This window comes from Bactrocera oleae, chromosome 6, assembly GCF_042242935.1.
Source record: "Bactrocera oleae isolate idBacOlea1 chromosome 6, idBacOlea1, whole genome shotgun sequence".
Taxonomy (NCBI): domain Eukaryota; kingdom Metazoa; phylum Arthropoda; class Insecta; order Diptera; family Tephritidae; genus Bactrocera; species Bactrocera oleae.
The window spans coordinates 14,360,115-14,387,532 of NC_091540.1; the positions used below are offsets into that span (position 1 = coordinate 14,360,115).

Here is a 27,418-nt window from a genome sequence, read left to right on the forward strand (position 1 = left end):
GATTCAAAAATACATTTTTTAAAGATTTCAACCAATAAAATTGTGTTTTTTGAGTGATAATTGAATAATCATATTGACATATTTCCAATAGGCAGATGCGTTGAATGGTATGCTTAAACAACTCATATGCGTTTCCGAATTCGTGTTTGAAATAATGTGCACGCTTGTTATGGAGTTTGACCTTTACGGTGTGTAATGTTTCATGACGTTAAATGCTCAATATTTAAAAACAAGAAAATCGTAATACCCTTCACAGGTGCATTTCTTATAGCATAAAGTTTTAATTTTGGTCGGTCAGTTTTTATAGCAGTTAAATGCTATAATATTCCAATTTAAACTATTTCTTCGGAGATTGTACCGTTGCTTTGAACAATTATCCATGCTTTCGTGAAGATATCAAGTCAAATATAAAAGTTTTTCATACAAGGACGGGATTTTGGTGGAGCAGTTTGTTTGACAGCTACTTGATATAGTCTTCCAATCTAAACAAGTTTTTAGGAGAATCTACCGTTGCTTGTGTGGCAGCTATATGCTATAGTAGCCCCATCTGAGCAATTTTTTCGGAGATTGCACCGTTGTACCATTGCTTTGGACAAAAATCCATGCCAAATGGCCAGAAAATATCCTATCAAATAAAAAAGTTTTCGCTACATGTATTTGATCGTTCCGTTGGTATAGTCTAGTGGTCCGATATCGGTGATTTCGACAAATGAGCAGCTGCCTAGGGAGAAAAGGAATTGTGCGTAATTTCAGATCGACTTAGTCTCGTTGAACCTTTATACACATATGTACATATATATTTTATAGGGACTCCGTCGTTTTCTTCTGCGTGTTACAAACTTCGTGGCAAACTTATATACCTTGTGGAAGTTATAAAAATATTAAATTCGCAAAAATTGTTAATAAATTTACTTCCTGTCACTGAACCTGCTTAAAACGATTTTATTTAGTTATAGGTTTCCATAGAATTAGTAAAAACTTTGCTTGCTGATACTAAATCTGCACCAGACACATGAAACTAGTACTATATTTCTTTTTGTAACGGTAATTAAAAAGTCCATTTAATTTCACATAAAACCAGTAACATTTTTATTGAATTCGATTTTGATTTTCATTTTTAAATTCATACACGAAGATCTTGTTGCTGGACTTATTTAGATAAGACTTGAAATACATTTATGTTTACTTGTTTCAATTTCCAATGAATTATTCAATAGCTTTAACATAAAATTAGAATTTTTCAAATATTATATTAATTAATAAAAATAATAATAATTCAGAGCAAATAAATATTTAATTTAAGAATACAAGTTCTCTTTCATTCGTAATTTAGTAAACAATTCAATACTTATCGCTATATGTGTATATATGTAATTACATACATATATATAGTAAACAATTAATGCTAATTTAGTGAAATACTATGTGGCTAATTTATAGACGAAATAAAGTAGTCAGCCTTTGGATATAATTTTTCTTAGCATAACTGTGAAGAAAGCTGTAAGCATTTTTTATTTTCTTTAATTTCGTCTATGAATACACCTTAAGATTTATAATGATAAAAAGGGAAGAAGAAAGTAATAACAATTTCGCTTAGCTATATATAAGTTTCGCAGGCCGTTTAAAACTTCCTTTATAATTATAATTAGTAATAGTTATAGCTATATCATACTGGTACACATATAATTTTATTATTAATAATAAAAATTGGCAAAAAAACATGCAGACTTCTTTCTTTCCTGCTGTCGCATACAGTTCATTAAGTACTATTGAGCTTTTTATTAAAAATGTATGTATGTAGGCGGTTTAATGATGAAGGAGCTTGCTTGTGGTAATACATTTTCGGTCGGTCGGTGGTGATAGTGCTAAAAATGTTAGTTTTGATGCTAAATGTGCTATTATTTGGCGCAAATGCGCTAGAGTGTGATATATATTAGATTAGTTGTAATGTTAATAGCTCTTGATTTTAACGCTGACTTAGTTGTATTCCTGCGTTTACGTTGCCACTAATCAATAGCGGGATCGGCTGCGCCAGGCGCCGTCTTTATGAGATCATTTTTTTCATTCTTATCACTTTTATCACATGTATCCATGTCGTTTGCTGCTGCTGACGGATCATTAAGATCGCGCTCAAATTCACTCATATCACAATCCATTTCGACATCTGCGTCAACTAATTCATTTAGTGGTTGCCAATTATTTAGAGTATCCACATTAAATACATCTGGCAAAGTTTCACCAGTCACATCAGAAAGACGCGAACGCAAACGTTTAGATATTTCTGTCAGATCTTTGTATTGAAAATTGACTGCTTCATTTAGATTTAGATGACTAACTTTGAGCGATTTTCCCAATTCGTAAATCTCAGCATCGACTTTTGTAACAGGAGCAGCAGCAGCCGCAGCCGCAGCAGTGGTTGTAGTAGCAGCCGGAGTAGTGGTAGTAGTAGCAGACGCAGCAGCGAGAGTTAAATTTGTTTTATTTGCCATATTTGCTTGTTGGTTATGTGTTGTCTGCCAAAGTTTTTCCATCATATACTGAACATACCAGTCATCCGCTGGTTTGGCTTGTAACTCTAACCTTCCCGTAATGCGTCCATTGAAATCGAACACATTGAAAACACCAGCTAAATGCAAACCCCTTAAGAAAATACTCAAGTCCAAAGTTGTATAACCGATGATGGCATCGTCATTCGGTGTGGGTACCAATTCTATAGTGGTATTTGTGCTGTCGCTGTCATTAGCCGGTGACACGTTCGCCTTCTTCCATAACTTCAAAACGAAACTTTTCCGGTGCTGTAAGAGAAGTAATATGATTGATATAGCTTAAAAGTTTTAGGAGATACGTATAGACCGGAATAAAATTTTTTTGTTGTCGATTCCGTATTTGGAATTAAAAATTATTTTTAATTAAGATTCTCGAGATTACGAATAAAAAAAAAAAATCAAATGTTAATTCAATTAATTTTTTAATGCATTATTTGCAACCCTGCGTATTTATATACTAATATATAAATGGTAGCACATTAATGTACCCACATTTGTCAAATAATCCCAGTCCACAGTGACCGAAAACGTTTGTAACCAATGCGGCACGAGCGAGCGTACCACAACCTTTGTGGCATATACGTTTCCCTCATGCGACTTATAGCATCCACTACTACCTATGCAGTCATTTGCTTGGAATGTGACGTACGTAGATGGCGGTTCACCTGGCGGAAAACGTTTCGAAACCGAACGGTAAGGTTCTTTTGTTCCAGGCTTACAACGATCGCCAGGATTTAGTGTCAATCCAACGGCACAATTTATTGCCAGCTCAAATATGAATGGCTTTTGCATGGGTTTATTGCGCTCGCCAAATGCAGCATTGGTTGTACAAGTTGCTGATGAAGATTTTGATAACCCAGCAGCGGCCTGTGATGTAGATGGTTCATCATCCTTAATGCCACTTGGAGCTCTTTCTGTACTTTGTTTTGACGTTGTTGTCGCCGGTAACGGCGACGTTTCTGAATTTTGATTGCTTTCCCTAGCCTTATGGGTTTTTTGCAATGCCTCCTGTAACATTTCCATCAACTCTACTGTGGTGCGAATACTTTGCTGTTTGTCCGTCTGCACAATAGCATGCTTACAGTTTTTGTTCGGCATACGAATTGTGCTAAATAGTGGATTTTCACAATTTGTACCCAAATTGCTAAATATGTCGGAGTGTATGGGTCTGATATCGCGTTGCTTTTTAAGCTCATTTATCTGCTGTTCACTACCCATTGCTAGTAGACATTTGATTTCGCCCAATGCCTGTCCATTCGCACCATAGATAGGTGCCCAAGCGTCAAACGATATTACGGGCATCTAAATGATTAGAAAAAATTCATAAATATATATAGATATTATCACTTACAACAAAATTAAATATATATTATTATTATAATATTATATATTATATATATATTGTATTATATATATATTGGTGTATGTTATTTCCCAAGTAAAAAATTTTTTTTTTTCAACCACCCCCGAAGTTTCAGTTTTTGTCCAAAAAAAGAAGCAACGTTAACAAGCTCTTTGTTTAAAATTTTAATCGTGTGTGAGTCATATTTATATTATATATAACATGGGATTTTTTAAAATTATTTATTAAACAAGTAAGCATACAACCTTAAAAAATGATATTCTAGTAAAAAATGTTCCGCCCGGTAAAAAAGTTCTTATTGGTTTTTCCATAAAATCACTTCTTTACAAGTAAAAAGTTATATATCAAGTGCCATTCAGTAACTGAGCAGTCATACAGTACACCATGTCGTATGAGCAACACATAATTTATAAGGCACCTTTACGAATGCTTAGTACATTTCATGCATAATTTGAACGGCGTATAACTTTTAAAGGAATGTTTTTATGAAAATAAAAGAAAAAATGTTAACTTCGGTTGCAACGAAGCTACAATAACCTTCCCAAGAAGAAAAGGTTCCTTACAAGAACTTAATTCCAATCGTTTAGTTTGTATGGCAGCTATATGCAATTGTGATGCTATCTAACCAATTTCTATAGATATTGCATTATTGCCTTAGATAATGATTGATGCTAAATTTCATGAAGATAACTCGTCAAATGAAGAAGTTTTCCAAACAAACATTTTATTCTGACCCGTCAGTTTGTATGACAGCTATATGCTACAGTGATCCGATCTGAACAATTTCTTCGAAGTAGGCATTAATGCTTTAAGTAATGATCCATGCCAAATTTCGTGAAGATATCTCGTCAAATGAAAAAGTTTTCCATGCAGGCACTTGATTCCAATCGTTCAGTTTGTATGGCAACTATATGCTATAGTGAACCGATATCAAATAATTCCGACAAATAAGCAGCTTCTTGGTGAGAAAATGACAGGTGCAAAAATTCAGATCGATATCTCAAAAACTGAGCGACTAGTTCGTATATATACAGGCAGACAGACAGACGACTCATCATGCTGATATGTATATTCCATATATTCCTTCTGGGTGCTACAAACTTCGTGGCAAACATAATATACCCTTTTCAGAGTATAATCATTCAAACATTTTTTGTAGATCGGGAAATTTTTAATTAGAATTTAATTTTTTTATATAGTGTTTTTTTAATTTCTATGGAGATATAGGAAAAATTGTTGACAAAAACGGAAACCAGAGAGAGCGTTTGCAAAACAAAAATCAACTCGGGAATAACGGACCATAATATACATACTTATATACCCACATACACACCTTCTCTTTAATCATACGATTGGCCATATCATCGTTACTGAATGCTATATAAAATTGATGCAACGGCAATAAGACTAAGCCCCAAGGATCAAATTGTAACAGTTCTTCCGAATTACCATTCATATCGTCAATAACTGCAGTTACTGGATGTTGATAAATCAGTAAACGTAAATGCTTACGTTTGACATGATTCAAGAAGTTTGTATCACGTAAAATGGCGAATTGCTAAAAAATAGAGTATATGCTTATAATATATTTGAAGTCTATAATTGAAAAAAGCAAGCTATATGCTTTGAGCAAACTCACTCACCTCTTGATAATAAAATTGGTCGCCACCTTTGGCACTTGCTGTGGTGGGTTGTGCTCTCCAAAAACGCTCGCACAGTAGCTCAAATTGATGATTCACCGTGTCTTCCAAATAGTTCACCTTGGTGGCGCAGATCAAGCCCGTTAATAGGCGTATTTTTAGCGTTTCATCATTAAACCCAGCGCTTGTGCTGACTTTTTCGTCATTGTTGTCTTTGGTGTTGGCTTCTTTAGCTGTGAAGATATACATATGTATATTTTAGAATAATATTATTTAGGAAATATCGGAAAATAATTTTATAGCGTACTGAAAAAATACCTTTGATGCATAGTTTTAGGCGATATTACAAAAAAACACTTAGTACAGGTATTATATTTGTAAGTAGGTATGTATGTATGTGTAAATGTTATTTGAATATATTTTCTAACTTGGCAGCAAAAGTGCGCGCTTAAAATTTATAATAATTATAACCAAATTATTTAATATTTATTTACAGCTGAAAAAAATATATATCAAATTGCCACGGACCTTTCGTGCAATATTAAAATTTCCAACCAGTGTTATTTTACGCATTCGCAGTGTTGAAACAATTTCGAACAGCAATTTGCTTTTGTTTTAAATTCGTTATATATTTAGCCTGTTTCTGCTGTCCCCTTTTGTACGTAAGGCTTTATAGATCTCGCATCTACATAAACAGAATGGACCCGGATTTAAACGGTATATCAGAACAAGATCTGTCAAAACTCAGCTACATTCTAGAATATTTTACGCAGCTACCACAACAACAATAAGAAAATAAGAGTTTTTTTTCTCAATTGTGAAGTATATAGATATAAAAGCTTGGCATAGCTTGATTCTAACAACAAAGCCCAAAAATATTTATATGTACGACATTTTTAGGTTAGGTTGTTTGGTACAAGAAATCTTACTCAGATTAGGTATTATCCATGCTTCACGTAATTGTATTTAATAAGTAAATAGAAGTCTGTTTTCGCATTCAAAATAAGTATTTGTGTTCAAAAACTTGAGCTAAACGATATATTTTATTCATTAATTGGGTGAGAATTAGAGAGAATGAAAGAGAGAATACCAAAAAAAAACAAATGTTATAGGAATAATAACTATTTTCTGGGACTTACTGAAAAATCTGCTTAATATAAAAATCGAAGAATGGCCTCGACTCAGATGGCTATTAAATGGCATAACCAAACGAATGCCAATAAAATTAGAGTTGCTGTATCTAACAATCTTGGAAAATTATTAAAATTATTTATTATTCGAATTATTAAAATTATTTATTATTCAAATTATTAAAATTATTTATTATTCAAATTATTAAAATTAAGTATTATTAAAATTATTTATTATTATTAAAATTAATTATTAATTACGTAGTAAGTTAATCCACGCAATAATCATTAAGAAGATAGACCTTGAAGTACATAACTTTAGATATTGCTCTAGTTACAAAAATAGACTTCAATCTCTAGAAGTAAAAAGATTCATGCGATATTTTTACCTTTACCAACGGAAGTTGAGGAGTAAGAGCTGTGTGCTATGCTTCTAGCATATCTAGCCGTCGCGGCGGAAGAGGATAGCAAATAAAGGGATGTATGTTTCTGAATAATATTTTAGACAACTACAACATCCAAAACACGATTTGCAATATTTACAATGCAATATTGAGTTGTTGTTGTTGCGTTGACAGTTGGTTACAGGTCCTAGCCGGATAAAAATCCGAATCCATTCCGGTTACGTTGACCCGACTGTATTGTGAACGGTAGTTTTGAGCCAAACAATATTATTCACGGTCAGACTCCGAGTCGAAGATATGATAACTTCTCTATGAATAATATTTACCTCAGTTACCGCATCCAATTCTAAGACAGTTGTAACTATAGGCCCAAATTTTAAACTGCTCAAGCATTAACACTAAGCTGATACAACAATTACGGCTAATGAATGCTGTAGTACCAATTTAAATTATAACACAAATAGTAGTTGTTGTTGTAGTGAGTACCTAAAGCCAGTTTGGGGGCAATAGCCAAATGCACTGTTAACGAAATCACTAGGCGGGTAGGTCCAGTAAACGAGCTGTTTCGGACGTTGTCGAACCAAAGGAAGTGGGATATTAAGTGAGTTTAGGTGTAGCGGGACATGCAAAGAGGTAGTTAGAGTCATACAGACACTCTTTGCATGCAGGACATATGTTTTGTATGTCGGGGTCTATACTGGATAGGTTGGAGTTTAACCTGCTGCAATATTCTAAACGAAGTGACGCATGTTTCGAGGATCTAACCCGGTTTGGATTCGTAAGTAAACAAAAAAAAAATACCACAAATAGCGTGAGAAAGTTTTTGTTGCATACAAGTACGAGTGCATTTCCCGTTATGTTAACTCAACTGAGTTGAAGGCAAGCAAAAGTGACTCTGTTCAATACCGCAGAGCATAGAACATACTGTTTAACGTTCATAAACATGGTTTTCGAAAATTAGGAAATCAAACTTTCGAAAATGGAGTCTAACTTGAAAAACTTGCGTTACAAATAATCGAAATATCTGCGTCTATCGATGACTCAAAGCGCCTAGAAAAAGTTTGACAATGAGTTAACAGCAAGGCGCGCAAAACCAAGCATGCGGAAGGCTAGGCAAAACATACGCTAAGGTGACAGCGTCAAATTAACGCCTTGGGTGTGATTAATAACGTAAAATATAGCAAAATAAATCACAAAGCACATACATACATACATAAAAATAATTAGAAATACAAAGAAATTTGTTTTTGTTTCGTTTTTTTGTTTTTGTTTTTTTTTTTGTCTTTTCTTGTTCGTTTTTTTCTACTATATTCAAAATATTTATTATAAACTCTAAAATAAACCAATGTAAGAAAATTACAAATACGAATTTGTCTTGTTCCAAAAATGCAACCCTAAAACCATAACTATTAATAATAAATACTAAATCATATACGAAATCATCTACGCAATCATTTGTAATAATGATGAAATTCGTTTTTTGTAATATGATGTAATTAGAAGAATCTATGATGTGGGCACTATTTACGTTAGACCCATTATTTTGTTGTTGTTGTTGTTTTGATTCACCAACGAATGGCGGATTCGCGCACACGCGCACACACAGTGTTCTTAGTCATTGAATGTCGGTATCTTTCAAGTACAGCAAACGCTCAACCTGATATTCACCTGTAGTATTCGAGGAGTTGGCGGTGTTGTTGGCAGCACCAGTTGCCGAAGATTGTGCGGCACCCTTGCCACTGCCACTCTTTTTCTTGTTACCACCGCCCGGCTGTTGTTTCATGGCTTGCAAGGCTGCCTCACAGCTCAAATCGGCTGCATTGTTGTTGTTGTTGGTGTCAGCCAAAGTACACAAAAGTAGATTGATTTTCAAATAGATATTGGCCAGTGGCACGCCACGTCGCTGAATTGTAATGCGCTTGCACTGCTCCAAGAGTGCGGCATCGTAGAGTTCGCGTAATTCGAATACGCCCATGCCGAGCATTTCATTGAGGCAAGTGCCCGGTTCGCGCCACCAGACGGCAAAGTGTATGCGTCCGAAGTTGGGGGCAACACCAGCCGCAGCGGCGCTGTCGTTGCCATTGCCATTCAAAGTGTTGTCGAGTTCATCAATTATGGGCGTCAAATTGATATCGCGTTGTGCCTCCTGACCGAAACGGGTGCATTGGGTTAGGCTGTGGAATTTCTCCGATTCGAATTGCATAATGTGAAACATTTCATAGCGTGGCAACTGTTGGATCAATTCATGCGATAGCTGACACTCAACGGTGAATATCGGACGTGTATCATTTTGTAGCAGCTCCATACGTTTAGTGCCCTCTGGCTCTAATGTAAGCGCTTCCAATTGCAGTTTCATGCTCTTGATGCGCCTGAATAGCTGCAATTCTTCACGTGTAATATTCTCAACCGTTTCAACAACAGTATCGGCGAATTCTTCCAGAACATATTCATCGTTGTCATCGACGTTCGACTCATTCTGCGAATTCAAATCCAGCTCCAGGTCCAGCTCCGACTCCAATTGCTTCGATTGCAACTTGGTCTCGCCGGCCAAGTAGGCGACCAAGGTGGCGTCGAGTTTACGCATTGCCTCTGTAAAGAAACGAGAAAAATACGAAGGGAAGTTAATAAAAGAATGCGAAGTGCTCAATTATAACAAAAAGGTGACATTATTGAGGACTTAAGATTTTAAAGCATAATTTTACTTCTTTAAATTAAGTTCTAACTAAAATATTTAGTTTATATAAATCTTAAGACAACCTTTCTTTGATACAATTACTCAAATAATAATAAAATTATATTGTCAATAAAATTTAGTATTTAAAATTTAAAATAAAATTAATTAAATTTTTTTTTATGAAATTTATCTTAAATATTTGGTGTATATAGTAAAATAAAAATACTATATTTTTTATTTACAATTTCAAAATATTTATTCAATGTTAAAAAAAAAAAAATTTCGTATTAACAAGTCAAAATATTTTTTTAAACAAATTTAAAAGGAAAATTTTTTTTTTATCAACACGAAATAAATTATTAATCGAAATCATTTTAAAAATTCATTTTTTGAAAATTTTCATTTTATGTATAAATTTTTAAAATTCGGCAACTACACAAAAAAATTAAATTTTAATTAATTGTGTTAAAAAAAATTATTTATTTTGTTTAAAAAAATGTGTTTAATTTGTTAGTAACAAAAATTATGTGTTTAAAAATCTTAAAACAAATACTTTTTAGTATTAAATTTTTAATATTCAATATTTGTTTCATTGAAATTCGTATTATTATATCAAAACTCGATTTTGAAATTTTTAAATATATTTAAAAAATTTTTAATTTGAATATAAATTGCAAATTATAATAAAATTTCGAAATTAGGTAATAATACAAAATTCGAAAATTAAAAATAATTGATTTTTTTACAAATTATTTATATATTTTTATGTGTATATGTACATATGTGCATACATACATATATAATAATTAAATCCAAACTTGTTAAAAAAGAATAAATAAAAAATAAATAAAATATGTATGTATATCAAAATAAAAATGAAAAATTTTAATTACTCTTTTAATTACTTGCAAAAATTGATATTGTAATAGTTAATTATTTTTTATTGTAATATTTTATGTATTAAATTAAAACACTTTAGTTGCGTTTGTTTTTGTAAAAAAATTCATTATTTATTTTTTATTATTATTATATTTATTCAGCCAAAAAAGGATAATAAAATATAAGAAATGCATTTTAAAGTATTTTTGAAATCCTTATTAAAAAACAACATCTTAAGCAAAAACAAAAAAATATTTGAAAACTTTATATTATATTGCATGTGATTATTCTTAAAAAAAATAAAAAAGTGAATAGTTATTTAAAATTCACATAAATGTATACATATGCATTTTAAATTTTAATATTTATTATTTTCATCAAACCCTTTTTTTTTTTTAAATTAGCTGACTTTCATAAATTAATTTACTAGAAGTTTTAAAGTAAAAACAAGATATTTGTCTATTAAAAACTATTTTTTGAAAAAACATGTATTCATTACGAAACAAAATATTTTTTTATTAAAAAACTGTTTTCATTACAAAACTAAATATTTTTTTAAACAAATTATTTCTTACAAAAAAAAAAAACTTTGGTTTAAGTATAATATTTTTTAAATTTATTTTCATTAACATTTTTTTATTTATTTTCATTAACATTTTTTTTTTTTTAATTTAATTTAAAAAAAATTCAAAATTCAACAACTTTTGGTATTAAATTCTGACTTTAACTTAAGAAGAAATTGAAAAATACCCTTGAAATATAGGTTAAATTTTTTTAATAGGTGAACTTTTTAAAAAAAATTTTGTTTGATTAATTTAATTTACATTTTTGTAAGTAATATTTAACACAAAAAATTCACTTTCTTTGAAAACCGAATTGTTCGTTTATTGAGTCACAACAACAAAAGATAATTTGTACTTATGTATGTATATGTAAAATTTTTCCAAACACTATATATTTTCTTAAACAAATTATTTCTTAATTAAAAAAAAGTTATTAAGTTATCATTTTTTTTTTTAATTTATTTTCATTAACATTTTTTTTAAATTTTAATTTAATTTAATTTTAATTTAATTTAAAAAAAAATGTTAAATTCAACAACTTTTGGTATTAAATTCTGGCACTTGAAACACTTTCTCTAGCAAATAATTTTTTAATCACAAATTAAATATTTTCGTACCCATTTTAAATGTAAAAAAATTTGGTTATGTGCTTTCCCAAGCAATTTGTTAGAAGTCACTAGAATCAGCAATAAATTATTTTATTTGGCTTTACAAAATCGCGATGTAGATGTGTGCGTGTGTGTGTGTGTGTGTGTGCGTGTGTGCGCGGGCTTAAGTGATCGATACGAGTACTGCTTTGGCCGCAACCGTTGAGTCGAATGAGGTTTTTTGCCGGTTGTGAGGCTATTTAAATGGAAAATATTACTCAAATGATGAGCACGGTGAGCACTGCTTTTTTCCGCTTTGTCGTTATCGGTCAATATGGTAGATTGTAGCATATCTATGCGGCACGATTATAAAATTAAATAAATAACGAAGACGCTTACGAAGGGCACGCGCACACAGATGCACAGTGGGGTAGGTGAGGTGCAATAGTGGTTAAAACCATGAAGTGTAGTTTAACAACCGAACAAGATATACATATGTATGTAGTCTTTAAAGGAGGAGGGGGCCATGATACTGGGGGTTTTATGTTCCAGATAACAAGAGAACAAACCAAAACATACGACATTCAGTCCATAACACCATTATGTTTTTGGTAGCGTTGCTGTTAAATAAAGCCCAGTCTAGAGGTTTCTTAGTGGGTGCACGCTTGGAGTCATCTAGCGAAAGGCTTATTTTGTGCTAACAAGTTTCAATAAACTTTAAAATCAATCCACAATATCAGACATGACTCCAAGTTTCTTAATATGATTTAGAAAATTTTGTAAGGATTAGACATAGTTCTTAAACGTGTTTTTTTAACAGGAAAATCAATAAGCGCCAGGAAAATTAAGTCCTTCTTCGGCGAAGTCTGAAGTTAAGCCTACAAAAAACTTTTCCAATCCCTTATAGCTCAATGGTTCTAGTTAAATCATTATATCAACTCGCAAGTTAGAAAAAGGCGTTTTTCAAAGTTTTTGAGACGCATTTTATCTAATAATTAAATAAAAACAAAGAGCATTTAGAAAATGGAATGTATCCGATCTCCAGGAGGATCTCCGAAAAAAATTGTCTGGCGGTGAGCAAGCTTTTCCGCTTAAAATTATCTTAAATCCAAAAAGCAAAAAAAAAAAAAGGATTATTACTACAGACAATTAGAAGTAATGATCGAAGGACTTATCAAAATTTTAAAATTTGTCTTAAAAAATCGAAACTGTTATCAAAAATTTTATTTCTTCGTTCATTACATGAAATATACATTTAAGAATGTCGTGTGGAAATATCAAGTCGGTCGGCTAAGCCGTTTGGCAGACATTTCTTCACCGTCTCTGAAAACTAGGTTTCGATAAAAACGCGGTTAATATATTAAGGGCCGATTCAAACGCTCGGAAACGTCCTTACAAATACGCTCATATCTCCGAAACTATTTGCCGGATCGAGTTAAAATTTTCGGAAAATATTTTTAAATATACGCACATTCAATAAAAAAGTAGATTTTTGGAAATTTACAAGTGGATATAATCGCTTAAATCATTCTAGATATACTTCGCTAGATATAAACGCTGATAAAAATTCTTCTAGGAATGCATTTCAAGTAAGTCCTACTGTGCAATTGTCAAAAGAGCGCAAAAATTAATATTTTCTCTTCTCAGTCCATTGCGCATGGAAACAGCCAATAATAAGATTCTTGAGAGAGCAAAACAGAAAGCGCAACAACAGAAATATCTTACACACAGAGGAACCAATGCAAATTCTGAGGTATAACTATTCGAGCTTATATAAATTAAAAGTAAACTGATAGATAATTTAAAATTTACTGATAATAGTGATTTAATAAAGAGGAAACAATATGAATGAGAGTAACTGAGAGTGAGCGAGCATTAAAGAGTGCTGATTAAGAGTTTAAAGCGAAAATGAACCGGCAAATAGGTTAGCGAAATTTAAAAATATTGAAGTGTTGAGACATTAAAATCGTTCTAATCGTATAAATTCGAATCTTGAATCAATATTTTATGAACTCAAGATAACCTCTCCCCATTTGCAATTTACACGCTTTTACAAATACTGTACACTTCTAATTAAGAAATATGGGAAATAACCGACGAGCTGATGACATAGTTCCACACGAGTAAATTTCAAAGTACAAATCTTCTGGTTGTTAATATTTGTATTATATTTCGATTTATTAAAATAAATAGACTAAGTGTATAAATCACATGAACACAATGTTGTCGCATGCGAAGTCTACACGTGCTTACATACTGTAATTTCAAAAAAAAAATATCTATTGCGAGTCGTTTTTGCAAAAGATTGAGGTATTTTGGTACGAGCCTGGTATTGACACGTTTCATACCCAAAACATTAACCAAAATGTGTTGAGTCGTGTTCATGAGAGATATTCATAAGAGATATTGAGAGAAACTATCATCTATCTGATGCCAACACGACGATTTTTAAATTTCTTCGAGTTTTTCGATGTTATTTAAATTAACAAAGGTGTCTAAATGACTCGCATGAAACAAATTTTCGGTGACTTCACGGCCTTCACTGCATGCTTTGTGCCACTCGTATACTTGTGTTCGTGATTAAGTAAGCTCTCCAAAACACTTTCCTAACATTTTCAGCAATTTCCGCAACCGTGATTCTATGGGAAACAGAAAAACAAGCAAACTCGCTGTTAAAATTTTTTCCATGTTAAAAGTCGCCAAACTTCTCGCGCCGTAAACAAATACATACGAGTATATAGTTGCCAAACACAGACTTATTAACATATGGAGATCGAATTTCACACCAACATAAAAAAGGTTTTGCCAATTTTACAACTTTAGTTAACATTCGGTTTACGCGCGCAGTTTAAGTAAACTAGTCTGAGTCAAATTTGATCAGATGATATGTGACTTTTTAAGACTAGTGAACTTTTCGGTAGGTGCTTGGGGTTCTATGGTTCACAGCCCGGCAATAGTGAAAGTTATAATCATCAAAATCGAAACTCACAACAACAGCTCCTGTGACAACAAAATGTGGTATACACATTTCCGGTTTACGAGTCGTAGCAGTACTAAAATTGTTGCAAAAAGGAACATAAAAAATTTCTCACACAAGATATTGTCGTCCTTACTACTGAAATGATATTAAACGATCGGTATTCATTATTAAGGAAATATGCAAAAAAAAAAAGAGCCTGAAAATTTCCACAACAGCCGGTTCGACGTTATTGCAATTGATCCGCCCATTTTCCGATCAAGAGTTGTCCTTTCGGGGATCGCACTCTGAATCGGTATGCATTTCATTACGTTTTAGTAGTTAGACTAAAAACATGCCAAAGATGTAATCACGACGAAGCTTTCTTGAGTTGGATCTGTCTACGTTTCATAATTCATCTGAATTCTAACGACACATAACCTCAACCAGCGTCACTCGGAACTTATTTAACGAAATAAATGATTATCTACAAGTATATTGAAGGCTCCAACGGAGCAAGTTTATGTGCGCTTGTCTCCGGGCTGGCTTATCTCACTTTCTACTTTATATAAATGTGAAAATAACACATTGCGTCACATGGCAAACTCCTCATTAATACAGCACGGGCATTTGGCTACTTTACCGATAACTGCAAAAATTACCAGCAAAAAATCACAATCGAATATTTTAGAAAAAATAGGAAAATGTCTACTATGTAAAATATTGTTATTGAACATTTTTTTAAAAATAATTTTTAAAGATCTACATGGGTCTTTAAGTTAAAATCATTACTCAAGAGTGGAACAAAGTCTTTGAATTTTTTTTTTTTTTTTGATTGCGTCATTTTATGCCACTTTAAATATATTATTTTTGGTACAAGTCTCATGCATACTATCACTAGCTCTCTGAATGAAGCATAAAGAAAACATATTGACAGACCGAATCAGCGTTTTGAGTTCAATGTGCGACCTCGTGAGTCTGTTTTCAGAATTATAAAAATTATCTCAGATTAAATATATATGTTCATTTATGAATGTAGTTAGCAACAAGTAACTAAAAAAAAAAACAAATTTAACAGAACAAAATAAAATTTTGTATACATAACTATTTATGAAAATTCTAAAGCCAGTTTACGAATAATGTGTTTGGGGGTAAAAAGCAGGGATACATATGTAAAAGTCCTTACTTTAAAATGTTTTTCCAGAAAGAGAGGCCCACGATGCATCAATCAATTATTTGGTTTATTTAATATTGTTTAATAGAATTTTAGAAGTTAAGGCATACAGGTTTCAAGAGTTTTACAAATTAAGGTTATAGCTAAACCTTCCCTCCGAGTCTCTTTGAGTACCAAAATTTTGCGAAAATAATATTTTTATGCGATTCTTTGACGTAAATTTGTTATTTAATTCAAATTTATTCGATTTTTGCGAAGGTTGCTCTGTTCATAATCAAGATGATCCAGTTACTTTAATTATACTTTTGAAAAACCAATCTACAATAGAAACGAGAACAGTGCGAGAAATCAGTAATACTTCGAATGAATATGTATATATATTGTTTGTTTTTAGCTTTTAAGTTTAAGTTTCTTAGCGTTATCACTAGTGGAACCATAACTTGAAAATGTGCATTACTAGCACTGTTCCAGCTCATTTTTTAATATTTTTGATCACGACGCGACTTTTGCTCTTCCTTTAGTCGAAATTTTCAAAGATTGCTCCAGTTTTATAATCCAAAGGACTTTACTTTTTAAAAGCTAGTTCCAATACTTGCTCTTTGCAATCCATGTTTGACCTGAACAGGGTATATTAAGTTTGCGACGAAGTTTGGAACACTCAGAAAAAACGTCGGAGACCCTATAATATATATACATATATGATCAGCATGATGAGCAGATATCGGTTTAGGAACGGCCGATATCGGATCACTATAGCGTATAGCAACCATAGAAACTGAACAATCGGAATCAAGTTCTCGTACGGCACCTTTGTATTTGTGAAGGGTAATATAGCTTCGGTGAACTCGAGGTTAACGTTTTTTCTTTTTTTTTAAATAGGCTGAAACCTGTTTATTTTACCTCCCTTGTCTACTGAAGTTCGACCTCTAGACCACTGTTTTTGCTCAAGTCTCAGAGGAAAGAGCGCAGAGTTGAAACATGTAAAATACCTACTACTTCTCTGACAGCGTTGAACCAGGGGTGGTAACTTAAGTACTATCTGAGCTATACGTGATGGAAAAATCTGGGTCTGCTGCGTTTACAGAGATCCGATCGTTCGACAATACAAGCAGATGAAAGTTTAAAGACGCACTACTAAGTGCTTATCAAACCGCCCTCGGTTTTTCAGTAATATTTCAATTTAGTTACCTCCAAACCACAAAAATATTGTCTGCTCGCAAATCACGTGAATCCATTAAAGGCTTGAAAGCCAGCTGCTGAGTCTCATATCAATTTCAAAGTTAAACATTATCAGGTTTAGCGACCCAAACATAATATATAGCTATGGAAGCTTGTAGTAGTGGGCTAAAAATAAATAACTTCAGTGCTGTTTAATACATGGCAACAAGGCTTGCATAATATTTGTACAGTTCTCTACAAAAGTGTAGAGCATAGTACATCATCTGAAAGCTTATCAATTACGTCGGCAAATATTATATATTTAATATTTAATGATTTTTTTTTAGTTGCTTAGTAATGCTGCAGAGATTCGCGAGTACTGCATACATACGAACAAAGTCTATAGATTCAAGGAAAAATACTATCTCTCATGTAATATTTTTATAAGAAGTGGGCGAGAGCTAGAGAGAGAGAAGGCACCGTCTCCATAATTTCACCGCAAAGAATAATACCCAAAGCAGGGATAATGGGATGCCCAACTCTTTCCAGTGTGAGAGTCATTCAGAGAGGGATAATATACACTTTCAAGAATTCTCTCAACGGGAATTTAGACCAAAGAATATACCATACACATCACATGCCACAGACAAGCATTTCGGGCTCTTCCGCAAAACTAGAATAACTAAACTAGTGTAACTGCGTCTTATATACTGTCTACTGTCTAATTTCTTTTTGTCAAGAATTGAGCTTCACATGCTAGAGGAGTGTTCGAGTCCGGTTTGCATGCTTAACTAACTGAGACTCTGAGAACTCTCAACCGACAAGATAAAGCAGCTCGTTTCCTGGGCTCTACCCTTTATACAAAATATCTATAAATGATCAGCGTAACGAGCGAAGTCTATTAAGGCATCTTCGTACGTCTGTCGGTATACAAGCGAACTAGTCACTCCGTTTTTGAGATACCGATCTGAAGTTTTGTACATGCACTCTTCTCCTCAAGAAGCTTCTTGTTTTGTCAGAACTGCTATGTGATATATGTAACTGCCATATAAACTGATCGATCAAAAGCATGTCCTTGTATGGAAAACTTTGACAAGACATCTGCAAGAAATTTGGCATAGATTACTTTACTCACTAAATCTGAAGGAAAAATTTGCGACTGATGTGCTAAGAGGTCTGTGGAGGTATTTGAGGTGTGCTGATTACGAATTAGAGTTCAAAAAATTTCCAACACGTACAGCTATTTTTGTCATTTAAGTAAATGGTGATGGTTTGACCCCTACACCCCGTGACTATAACACCAAAAATTTTACGTGTTACGAAATTTTTACTATCATTTGCGGCTTTAGCAACCCAAAGCTAGCAAGAAACAGCCTCTAACATCACACAAAACGACTGTAAACTAGTGCCTTTTTCCAAGGCAACGCTACAATGTCCGAATATACTGTTCAGATGGGAGCAGTATAGCATATAGCTGTCATTCAAACTGACCGATACAACTATAGATAAAGATCTTTGTATACCTTGTTTTGCTATAAAATATGCAGCTGTAAAGGGTATTTATTATAGCTACGGTATAGCCGAAATTAACGATTTTTCTTGTGTTTCAAATGAAATCAATGTCGAAGAAATTTTTTGGGAAAATTTTTCTAAAACGTGAAATATACAAATTTAATTAATTACGTGATAGTTATTTATAATTAATGCATTAGTGAATATATAAAAATAATAATATAAAATTCCTGTCTGCTAGCGCGTTGCCGTTGGTCCCCAAATACCACATTTATACATTTCACAAACTAGTATATAATTAGGCGCCCAAAATCAAGGTTTCGCTAAAAGTTTCTGCAATGTCAATAACGATCACATACAAACATGGTCAAAACGCAGAGCAAAAACTATAAATATATCATTTAATGTATATGTATATTAATACATAAGTATGTATGTATGAATGTTGGAGAACCAAAGCCCCAACAGCAGAGAGCGCACAAAAATCACCGTTGGGGTTATGAGCGCAAATATGTGGACATGTAATTATTGAAGGCCAATGGCATAATCTCGAGCGCTTTTGAGAACTCGCAATATATTTATATATGTAAATATATCTACCAGGCAAATCTAGTATTACGAGTGTGGGACCAAAGCGGTGTTCATAAGCAAAAGGAAATTACAACACAAGCGACAAACTTTCCTATATACATATATACTTTATTATTGTATATATGATAATTTGCACATAAGACCCAGCAAAAAGACCCGGCGAAATTTATGAGCACTCGAGCGCATAGCACGAAGAGCGGCAGAGAGGGAAGCTCTTTACATCATAAATTATTATTGTGTATGTAAGTTTGTAGGTTAGTTTTTTGTGCCGCCTTTATTTATTTTATTAGGAATGATTTTTATTTGCTTTTGAAAAGAATACATAACATGAAATCAATTTGCTGCGCTACAGTTGATTATGTTCGACATTTGTGAAATTAAAACTTTTTGAATTTAGCTGAAGACCAAAAGAGCTTAGTAAAGTGATATTATGTATAGGCATGTATTAGATATTTCGATAATATAGTAAAGTAAAAGTACTGAAATAATTGGTGCCCCGAGACACCGAGTAGTTTTACATGGCGTTTAATTTATCAGGGGAGAATTTCATAATCATGCTGGAAATATTAAAAGAAAGCTACGTCTTTCGATGTTTTACTATCGCCGGAAGAGCAGATCTCTGAAAGAGATATTCATTTAGACAAAATAAAAAAAATGAATTCCGAAAATATTCCGGATCTGCGCCCAACGCCAAAATCCTCTAAAAACCACATAATTTGAACAAACTTAAAACGTTAACTACGATAATTCTCACTTCCCTTCCAAACGGGTTTATACTCACCGTTAGAACAACAACCGTAATCGCTTCCATGATAATTGGTTGTACGTAACAAAAACAGATCCGGATTTTTATTCGGTGATGTTTCAGCCTGGGTTGTGTTCGGCTGCGGTTTGGACTTTGAAAAGACAATCGACTGCGAAGTCGATTTGAGGAATCTCCTCCGAAAATCAAGAATCTTCCACTACAATAACAACAACGAAATGAAAAATCCGTTCCCATAGATTACAGATTTTATTCGGCCAAGGACCGACAAGGCGAAAGCTTTTCTCAAAATTTTGTGGAGAATGTTTTCAACAACAATAATAATGAAGAATGAAGCATAATTGCATGGCAGTCAAAATGAACCTAGACTTTTATGCTGCAAAGTATTGTCAATTTGCTGGCATTTTTCGAAATTATGTGGGCAATGTTTTCTATCGCTACAACAACAACTAAATGTTGGCCTACTTACTAGCGTTCAAGACCACGACGCTGATTTTCGAAAATAGCGCTACAACTGTAATACTCTCCTGCAAACGCTATCCATATTATACTACAAACTTTCTGGATCCAAAGGAAAGATTGTATTCTATCTGGCACCAGGTCTGCAGCAGCAGCATTAAATTCAGCTCTAACAACGGATCATTACTCTATACATACACTCGGAACCACTTTGGTGTGCTTGATATGAATGAATAAAATGCATTACTTACTTCAAAAATTAAATAAATCATATTTTTTACTCAGTTGAGGGTTGATGAAACTGTCACTACCTGATTATGGTTTACATTAAAGTACATATTTTCGAAAAAAAACCAACCGAAATTAAGCATAAGTGGAATACTACGGCTATTGAGCGCCTTCTGATAAGTAACGTAATGTTTTGTTTTGTACTATTGCTCATATATTACATTTATATTCTTCTACCTTACTCATTTATAAGCATTTGCTAATGTGAACTCAACAAAACAGCTGATACACTATCTATGATGCAATGCTATGAAATTAAATGTGTTTTTTTGACTTGTTAAGACCGACTGTAGTGAAATTTATAACCAACTCACCACTTTTGTCATCAATATGTAGGAAGAACTGAGTGAAACCAATTGCTAATGTTTGTTTTTTCAATTTTTTTTTTTTCCTTTCGATGACGCTGACAGCCACAAACCTTTTTCTGTTGTGCCCAATGGGCGCTACTTAAAGCAAGCGAACAGAACATACAGACATATGTACGTACGCATGTATACACATTTGGTTTAGTTTTTATGCCTTTTCCGTAACAAAGCAGATAGGGCAATGGAAAATTTTCACTTTTTTTCTGAATGAGAATTGACGACGCGGAAGGTAATAGATTTAAATAAAGCAACAAAAAAGCAGAACAAGCAAAAATTTTAAAATAACAAAAGAATCAAATATTTGGAAATAAGAAAAATAGATTGATAAGAAATGACGGTTAAATAGGTAGAAAAGGCAGAGTAGGGAGAGAGAGAAAACATAAAAACATAAGTATGTATGCTGTGTGAATTTGCTTAATTAACTTAGGAATTATGGGAGAATTTTGGCTTTTGGCGCTTTAAATCAGTGTGTCTAATTTAAAATCATGTTTTTTGGCAAACAAAATTTGAGTTTAGTCAAATATTTTAGATGCGCATGTTTCAATTTGAAACGTGGTGTGTAAAGACGGACATGAAGCATGAAAGTTTTGTTCTAGTTGATTTCATTTGAATAGTAATGCACATACATATGTACATACATATGTTATGTGTATACCTTCGCACATAAGTATGTAGGCATATGTATGTAAATACAAATTTATGTGCATAAATATGTAAAGAGGCATATGTATGTAAATACAAATTTATGTGCATAAATTTGCATGTAGACACGAATTCTTTGATATTCTTCATACTATATTTCTAATGATCAAATTTAAAGCTTTCATATTTGAATGCTTTTAATATGAATTTGAGTTAAATTATTATGCTGATTCGATGTACGCAAGTAGCGGAAAAAAAATTTTACACAAGAAACCTGGTTGTATGCCATAATTTTGACAGCAGGCTGATCCGTTCGTTAAGAATACAAATTTATTGGGATCTAAGGAATGTCACGCCTTTAACAGAAATATTGCTGCTTCAACTAAATCAGTAGAAATAGTTACGATTGGAAGACTATATCCGAAATAAATCTTATAAAATTAAAGCTTTCGAAACAACTATTAATTGGCAACGCTACCGACAACAACTCATTAAATTGTAGCCAGATCCACAAACAGTATATTCGGAATGGACCCTATTTATTATAATATAAATATTATTATAATCTATAACTATATTCGTGATATTTTATTTCAACGTTTATTTAAGAAAAACATAAACAATAGTATTATTCAAAATATTGCTCAACTGAAGCTATAACGTTTTCCCATCTTTCTGGCAATTTGTGGAAGCCACCCCAATAAATTGCGCCGGCTTGGCGGCCAAGAGGGCATCAAGCCAATTTTTGATACCGTATTCTGATGTCAACCGTATTCTAATGAGTTGTTTTTCAAATTGTTTCAAAGCGGTTTGGCAAAATGAGGTCGAGCGTTGTCGTGATGGCAAATTATGGCCTCGTATCTAGTCGCAAATTTAAAGTGTTTTGTAACTCGCTCACTTCAATTTGATGAGTTGTTGTCGGTAACGTTCCCCACTAATGGTTTTACACGGTTTTAGAAGCTCATAATACACACACGCCCTTTTGAGCGCAGCAAATACAACGCATTACTTTGCCGACATAGATTTTTGGCTGTGCCGTTAATTTGGCGCTTCACAAGCCAAAATTAACACTTTTAAATCGTGCAAACTAGTTTTGGCGCGTTCAATCAGCTAGAGCATGTTTAGCATAAACTTCCATCAAAATGACCACGATAACTTCCGGCTGAGGTTTTCTTTATATTAGAGTATCGAAGAAGAACCCTCTGCAAAAACACGTTTACGCTTCAAATTAACGATATAAGGTATACACAAAAAGTTACACAAAGACTGTAGCTTTGCAACGTATGTTCGGTATATTGGAACAATGGTATAAAAAAAAAGTTATGCCAATATAGTTATAGCGCATATGGCGTATAAATTTACACACATACAAACATACATATTATTTAGGTATATTCTATTTCAGTTGCATAATTAATATATTAAGCCGTATGATATTCTACAGGGCAGTTTGTAGGCAATACAAAATCAACAACCTAATAACTGATTAATGAATAGGTTTATACTCAGCTCATACACACATTTCCGTAAATGTCAAAATATTGAACACGCCTGCACTCGGCTTATTTTGCAATATGTCACTTAGTTTTACAAATACTAGAGACGCAGTAAAACTTTTTATAAAAGGCACGTTTTTAAAATATTTTACACATACATATTATTTGTACATATGTACATACATATATTTGTAAAAAAAAAATTGTATGCATATATATGTATATTGTGGCCATAAAAATTATAAATGAAAATGTTTCTGATACTATTTAATGCGCGCTAGTCCAAGAAATATATATCGAATGTCGTATGTTCATATTATCTGAAAATTTGAAGTTGATTCGGCAAATAGTTTCGGAGATAATACCGTATTTTTAAAATCTTTAAAGTTAGTGTAATTGGCTCCCAAAACTTTGACTTCAACTTCTTCTTCGCTGTTCTTGAAACGCTGTTTTCAGGGTGGGTGAGGAAAATTCCTTCGAAATGGTTGGACCAATCGACTTAAAATTTTCACCGGACTTTTTTTTTTTAAGGTATTATATTTGTCAGGTAATGATCAAGGACGAAGGAACTACTTGTATATTTTTGATAAAAAATTTGGAGGTTTGACTAACTTTTCGATCACTACCTGTACTCATCTGCATTAATACATTTTTTGCTTTTTTGGATTTGAGATAATTTAAGCAGAAAAAACTTCCTTACCGCCAGAAACCTTTTTCGGGAATGTGCTGGAAATTGGCTACGGTGGTAAGGTAATTCAAACTTTTTCAAAATTAGTCGCCGATTATTAAAATACATATGTACATTAAATTCTGTAAATTAACAGTTCTTTAATATATTTATTGAATAAAATGCCTCTACAATAAAAATCACGAAATCGCGCGTTATTTCTGATTTGCAAGTAAATACAACGTCTTAAACATCTTCGTTAAAAATTTCTTCGTTTATACAAGTATATTATAATATAAATATAATGTAAGTTATATATTTATTAAGTAAAACTATAAAAATAACACGACTCGTTTTTAACTATGTAATATGCATTTTATGTACGTAAATTGAACTGTAAAATATGTGGCAGCGTTTAACAAATGTCAATAGCCTTTCAAATAAATTGATAATTGTCAAATAATAGCCACTGCGTGGGAAGAAGTTTGTAGTTTTGCCAAGTTTTATTTAGATCAACTAAAAAAAAAAATCGTTATTGTATATAAAACATAAAAATGTATTTGCTTATACTAAATACCCACAAAAAAAATTAAAATCGAAAGAATTTAGGAATTTTATTAACACAGAACAGCACTGAGTATATAAAAAAAAAAAAACGTAAAAATAAAAACAAGAAATGCTTAATGAATCAATTATCAAACAAACGAATGATATAAATTTAGAAAATGCCAAAAGAGATATGTACATATATATGTATATAACAGAAGTAGAAAATGATTTAGCATATATACACTTATAACATATACCTAAGTGTATATTATATGGATTTGTATATGCAAACAAATCTGTGTTGTCGAGAATGCGTGACGCTATCAGTCAGTTATATAGCTGCTTTTAATTTATTTATTTTTTGGCGACACGCTGTGCAATTGTCTTTTTATTTTTATGTTTATAACCAGATGTAGGTGTACTTATACCTATAGGCATAAAAAATATATATATTCGAATTTGCGAATTAGCCCAATTGGACAGAGTACTGGTTTTGCGAAAAGAACTGGCAAAGAATAGGCTATTTGACTCAACAGTAAAGCCACATGAGAACATTCAAAGCCCTAGAAACTTAGTATAAATAATCGCCTCGTACCATGTGAGAAGTTGGCATGGTTAACAGCAAATATTTCATACAATATATTATCAAAAAATAATCACATTCCTGTAGGGTGCAAACCAAATATGTATGTTACAGCAAAATTCGTTCTCGCACAAGTATTTGTGTATGCGATTCGCTGATTGCATAATAATTGAAAGCACGCTCGGGTAATACCGGCAAGTACACCCAAACAGAAAGCGATGAGAAAAGTATACAAGCAGGTTTCAAGTCCATAACAAGGGGTGAAGTGGATATGTAAATTAAAAAGCTAAAATCAAAGGCCGTTGTCACTTTCGTTTAAAAATGTTTTATCCGCATAGTTAGGTATAAATTATTTATATATGTATGTAGGTCGGTATATAAATGTAAATATGTATTGTAATAAATAATCTAAATTCAATAAATCTGAAAAATAATACATAAATCTAAACGTTAATTAAGTACATCTGCCTGCATTTACAAATTTATCTCTTTCCATTTCCAATATATAACATTTCGCACTCACCCTTGGCCTCTTCATTGGCACGCGCAACCACTGCCGCTGCTACCGCTGCAGTTGCATTTCCTGTTGCTGCAATTTGATGTTGCGGCGACATCTGCGCCGGCGTTTGCATAGCCGAAGACGACGACGATGACGATAAGGACATCGCATGTTGATCCTTCAGCTGTTGCAGAGACGTCAACTGCTGTTGCCCCAAATTGTTGGCGACATGAGCAGTAAGCTGCAGCGGATTCGGCGCTGCTGGTGTGCAGGCTGCAAATAGCATTCTGAAGCGTAGCTGGATTTCACCTGTCTTCAGCTGCTGCTGCTGCTGTAACTGTAACGACTCCGTCGGCTATACACCTTTGACGCCGCCGTTGCGGTAGAGCGCATAAATTTTTGGTATATGCTGAAAAAGGCAACCACTATTGTAGTTGCTATTGTATATGCGCGTTAAAATTCCGGTTAACTTTTGCGTGAGCACTGCTCAACAACGGTTTATCCAATAACGTAACGCGTGCCAAATAGTTGATTAGTTGTAACACTGAAAACGCGAATAAAATAATTATTTTTTACGCACAATTACAATTGATGTTCAATTTAATGAAAATTGCGATGGGCTCAAGAGAACGCAGATATTCTAAGAATAGCACAAGACTATTTATTGCACACACACATACAACAGTGTAACTGCTGTATTTGTTGTTATTGGCAAGCTTGCAATTGCTATATGTGCTGCTCTTTGCAATCTTTTCGCAGGGATACTTGTAATAAAATTTGTTGTTGCACTGCACTTATGCATACATTGGCGGTAGCTTCAAAGCTCTCACCTCTCTACAACCCAACTTTGCAATAGCTTCCTGTGGGCAGCAATTATTCTTGGGCGTCGTTTTAGCACTCTTCTTTAATTCGCACAATTTCGATTTTTCCTAAACACTTCGGGTTTTCTTTTCCTTCTGACTCCTGAAATGGGTGTGACACTAAATATTTTATTGGACAAAAACTTAATTTAACACATCAATATCACAAAAATTCTATATGTGATATACTACACTAGTCGGAAGCCAAAAATCATGACCATTTCATAATCAAAATGACTTATTTATCTTTCTGCTTCAAACAATTACACATACACAATTAGCACTAGCACTATTTTTATTACTTTATTATTATTTACAAATTTTATTCACACTTTTAAATTTTATTTACATACACGAATGATGTTAGGAAAAGAACAATGGATTTATTTTAAATAGAACTTCCAGGAATTTCACAAGTCAAATGGACACTAAATCGAACAAATATGTATACAAATGTAAACCGACACGAAAGGCTCACGATGTAGCAAAACCGTTGCTGTTTTCTCGCCTTTTTTTCCGGGTTCTAGATGTCACAGTTCACAACCAAAAGAGTTGCCATACACATACATGTATACGTTTAGCTACAAATTATCAAACCTAGCAACCGGCTTTTAAACTTGTTTTTACTAGCGAATTCTTATTGGGCTACGGCACGTTTAAATTAGAAATAATCACAGTGATCAATCATAACCAACTACAATTTTGAGAGTACTGATCAGCTGCTCAGGTGTGAAAGGTAAATTTTTGTTTTGTCAATATGGCAACTTTAGTTGGCCATTGACAGCTGTGATCTGTAAGAAGTGGCTGTGTTCATTGCTTCGTGTTGCAATATATCGATAATACAAAATTATGCGAGTAATAACAAAAATTACTTGTAAATAAGAGCGATGAGCTATATTATTTTATACTTAAAAATAAGAAAGATAAGAAGTGCCAAGTATGTTATTTACAATTTTACGCGACCAACAGTTTATACAGTAAACCTATTGTTTGACACCAATAAAAATACAGTTGAACTTTTTTGAATTTTAACAGCGGTTCCTAACAAACCAAATTACATTTATTTGTTG

The 27,418-nt window shown here is 32.9% G+C and overlaps 1 protein-coding gene across 7 annotated transcripts; it reads right to left on the bottom strand.

Moving 5' to 3' along the window:
- Window positions 1-1,060: 1,060 nt before the first annotated feature.
- LOC106618276 (uncharacterized) lies at window positions 1,061-27,017 on the bottom strand. Of its 7 annotated transcripts, none has more exons than XM_036360613.2 (8): window positions 26,702-27,017; window positions 26,319-26,448; window positions 25,513-26,032; window positions 8,752-9,672; window positions 5,553-5,782; window positions 5,243-5,467; window positions 3,039-3,848; window positions 1,061-2,795 (listed from the first exon to the last, which is right to left on the bottom strand). In XM_036360613.2, the coding sequence occupies exons 3-8, from the start codon at window positions 25,772-25,774 to the stop codon at window positions 2,007-2,009; spliced, it is 3,237 nt and encodes a 1,078-aa protein (XP_036216506.2). In that variant the 5' UTR covers window positions 25,775-26,032; window positions 26,319-26,448; window positions 26,702-27,017; the 3' UTR covers window positions 1,061-2,006. The 7 variants fall into 7 exon arrangements, with proteins under 7 accessions (XP_036216506.2, XP_036216504.2, XP_036216505.2 ...); XM_036360611.2 differs by having other exon boundaries at window positions 26,319-26,451; XM_036360612.2 differs by having other exon boundaries at window positions 26,319-26,468.
- Window positions 27,018-27,418: the final 401 nt, after the last annotated feature.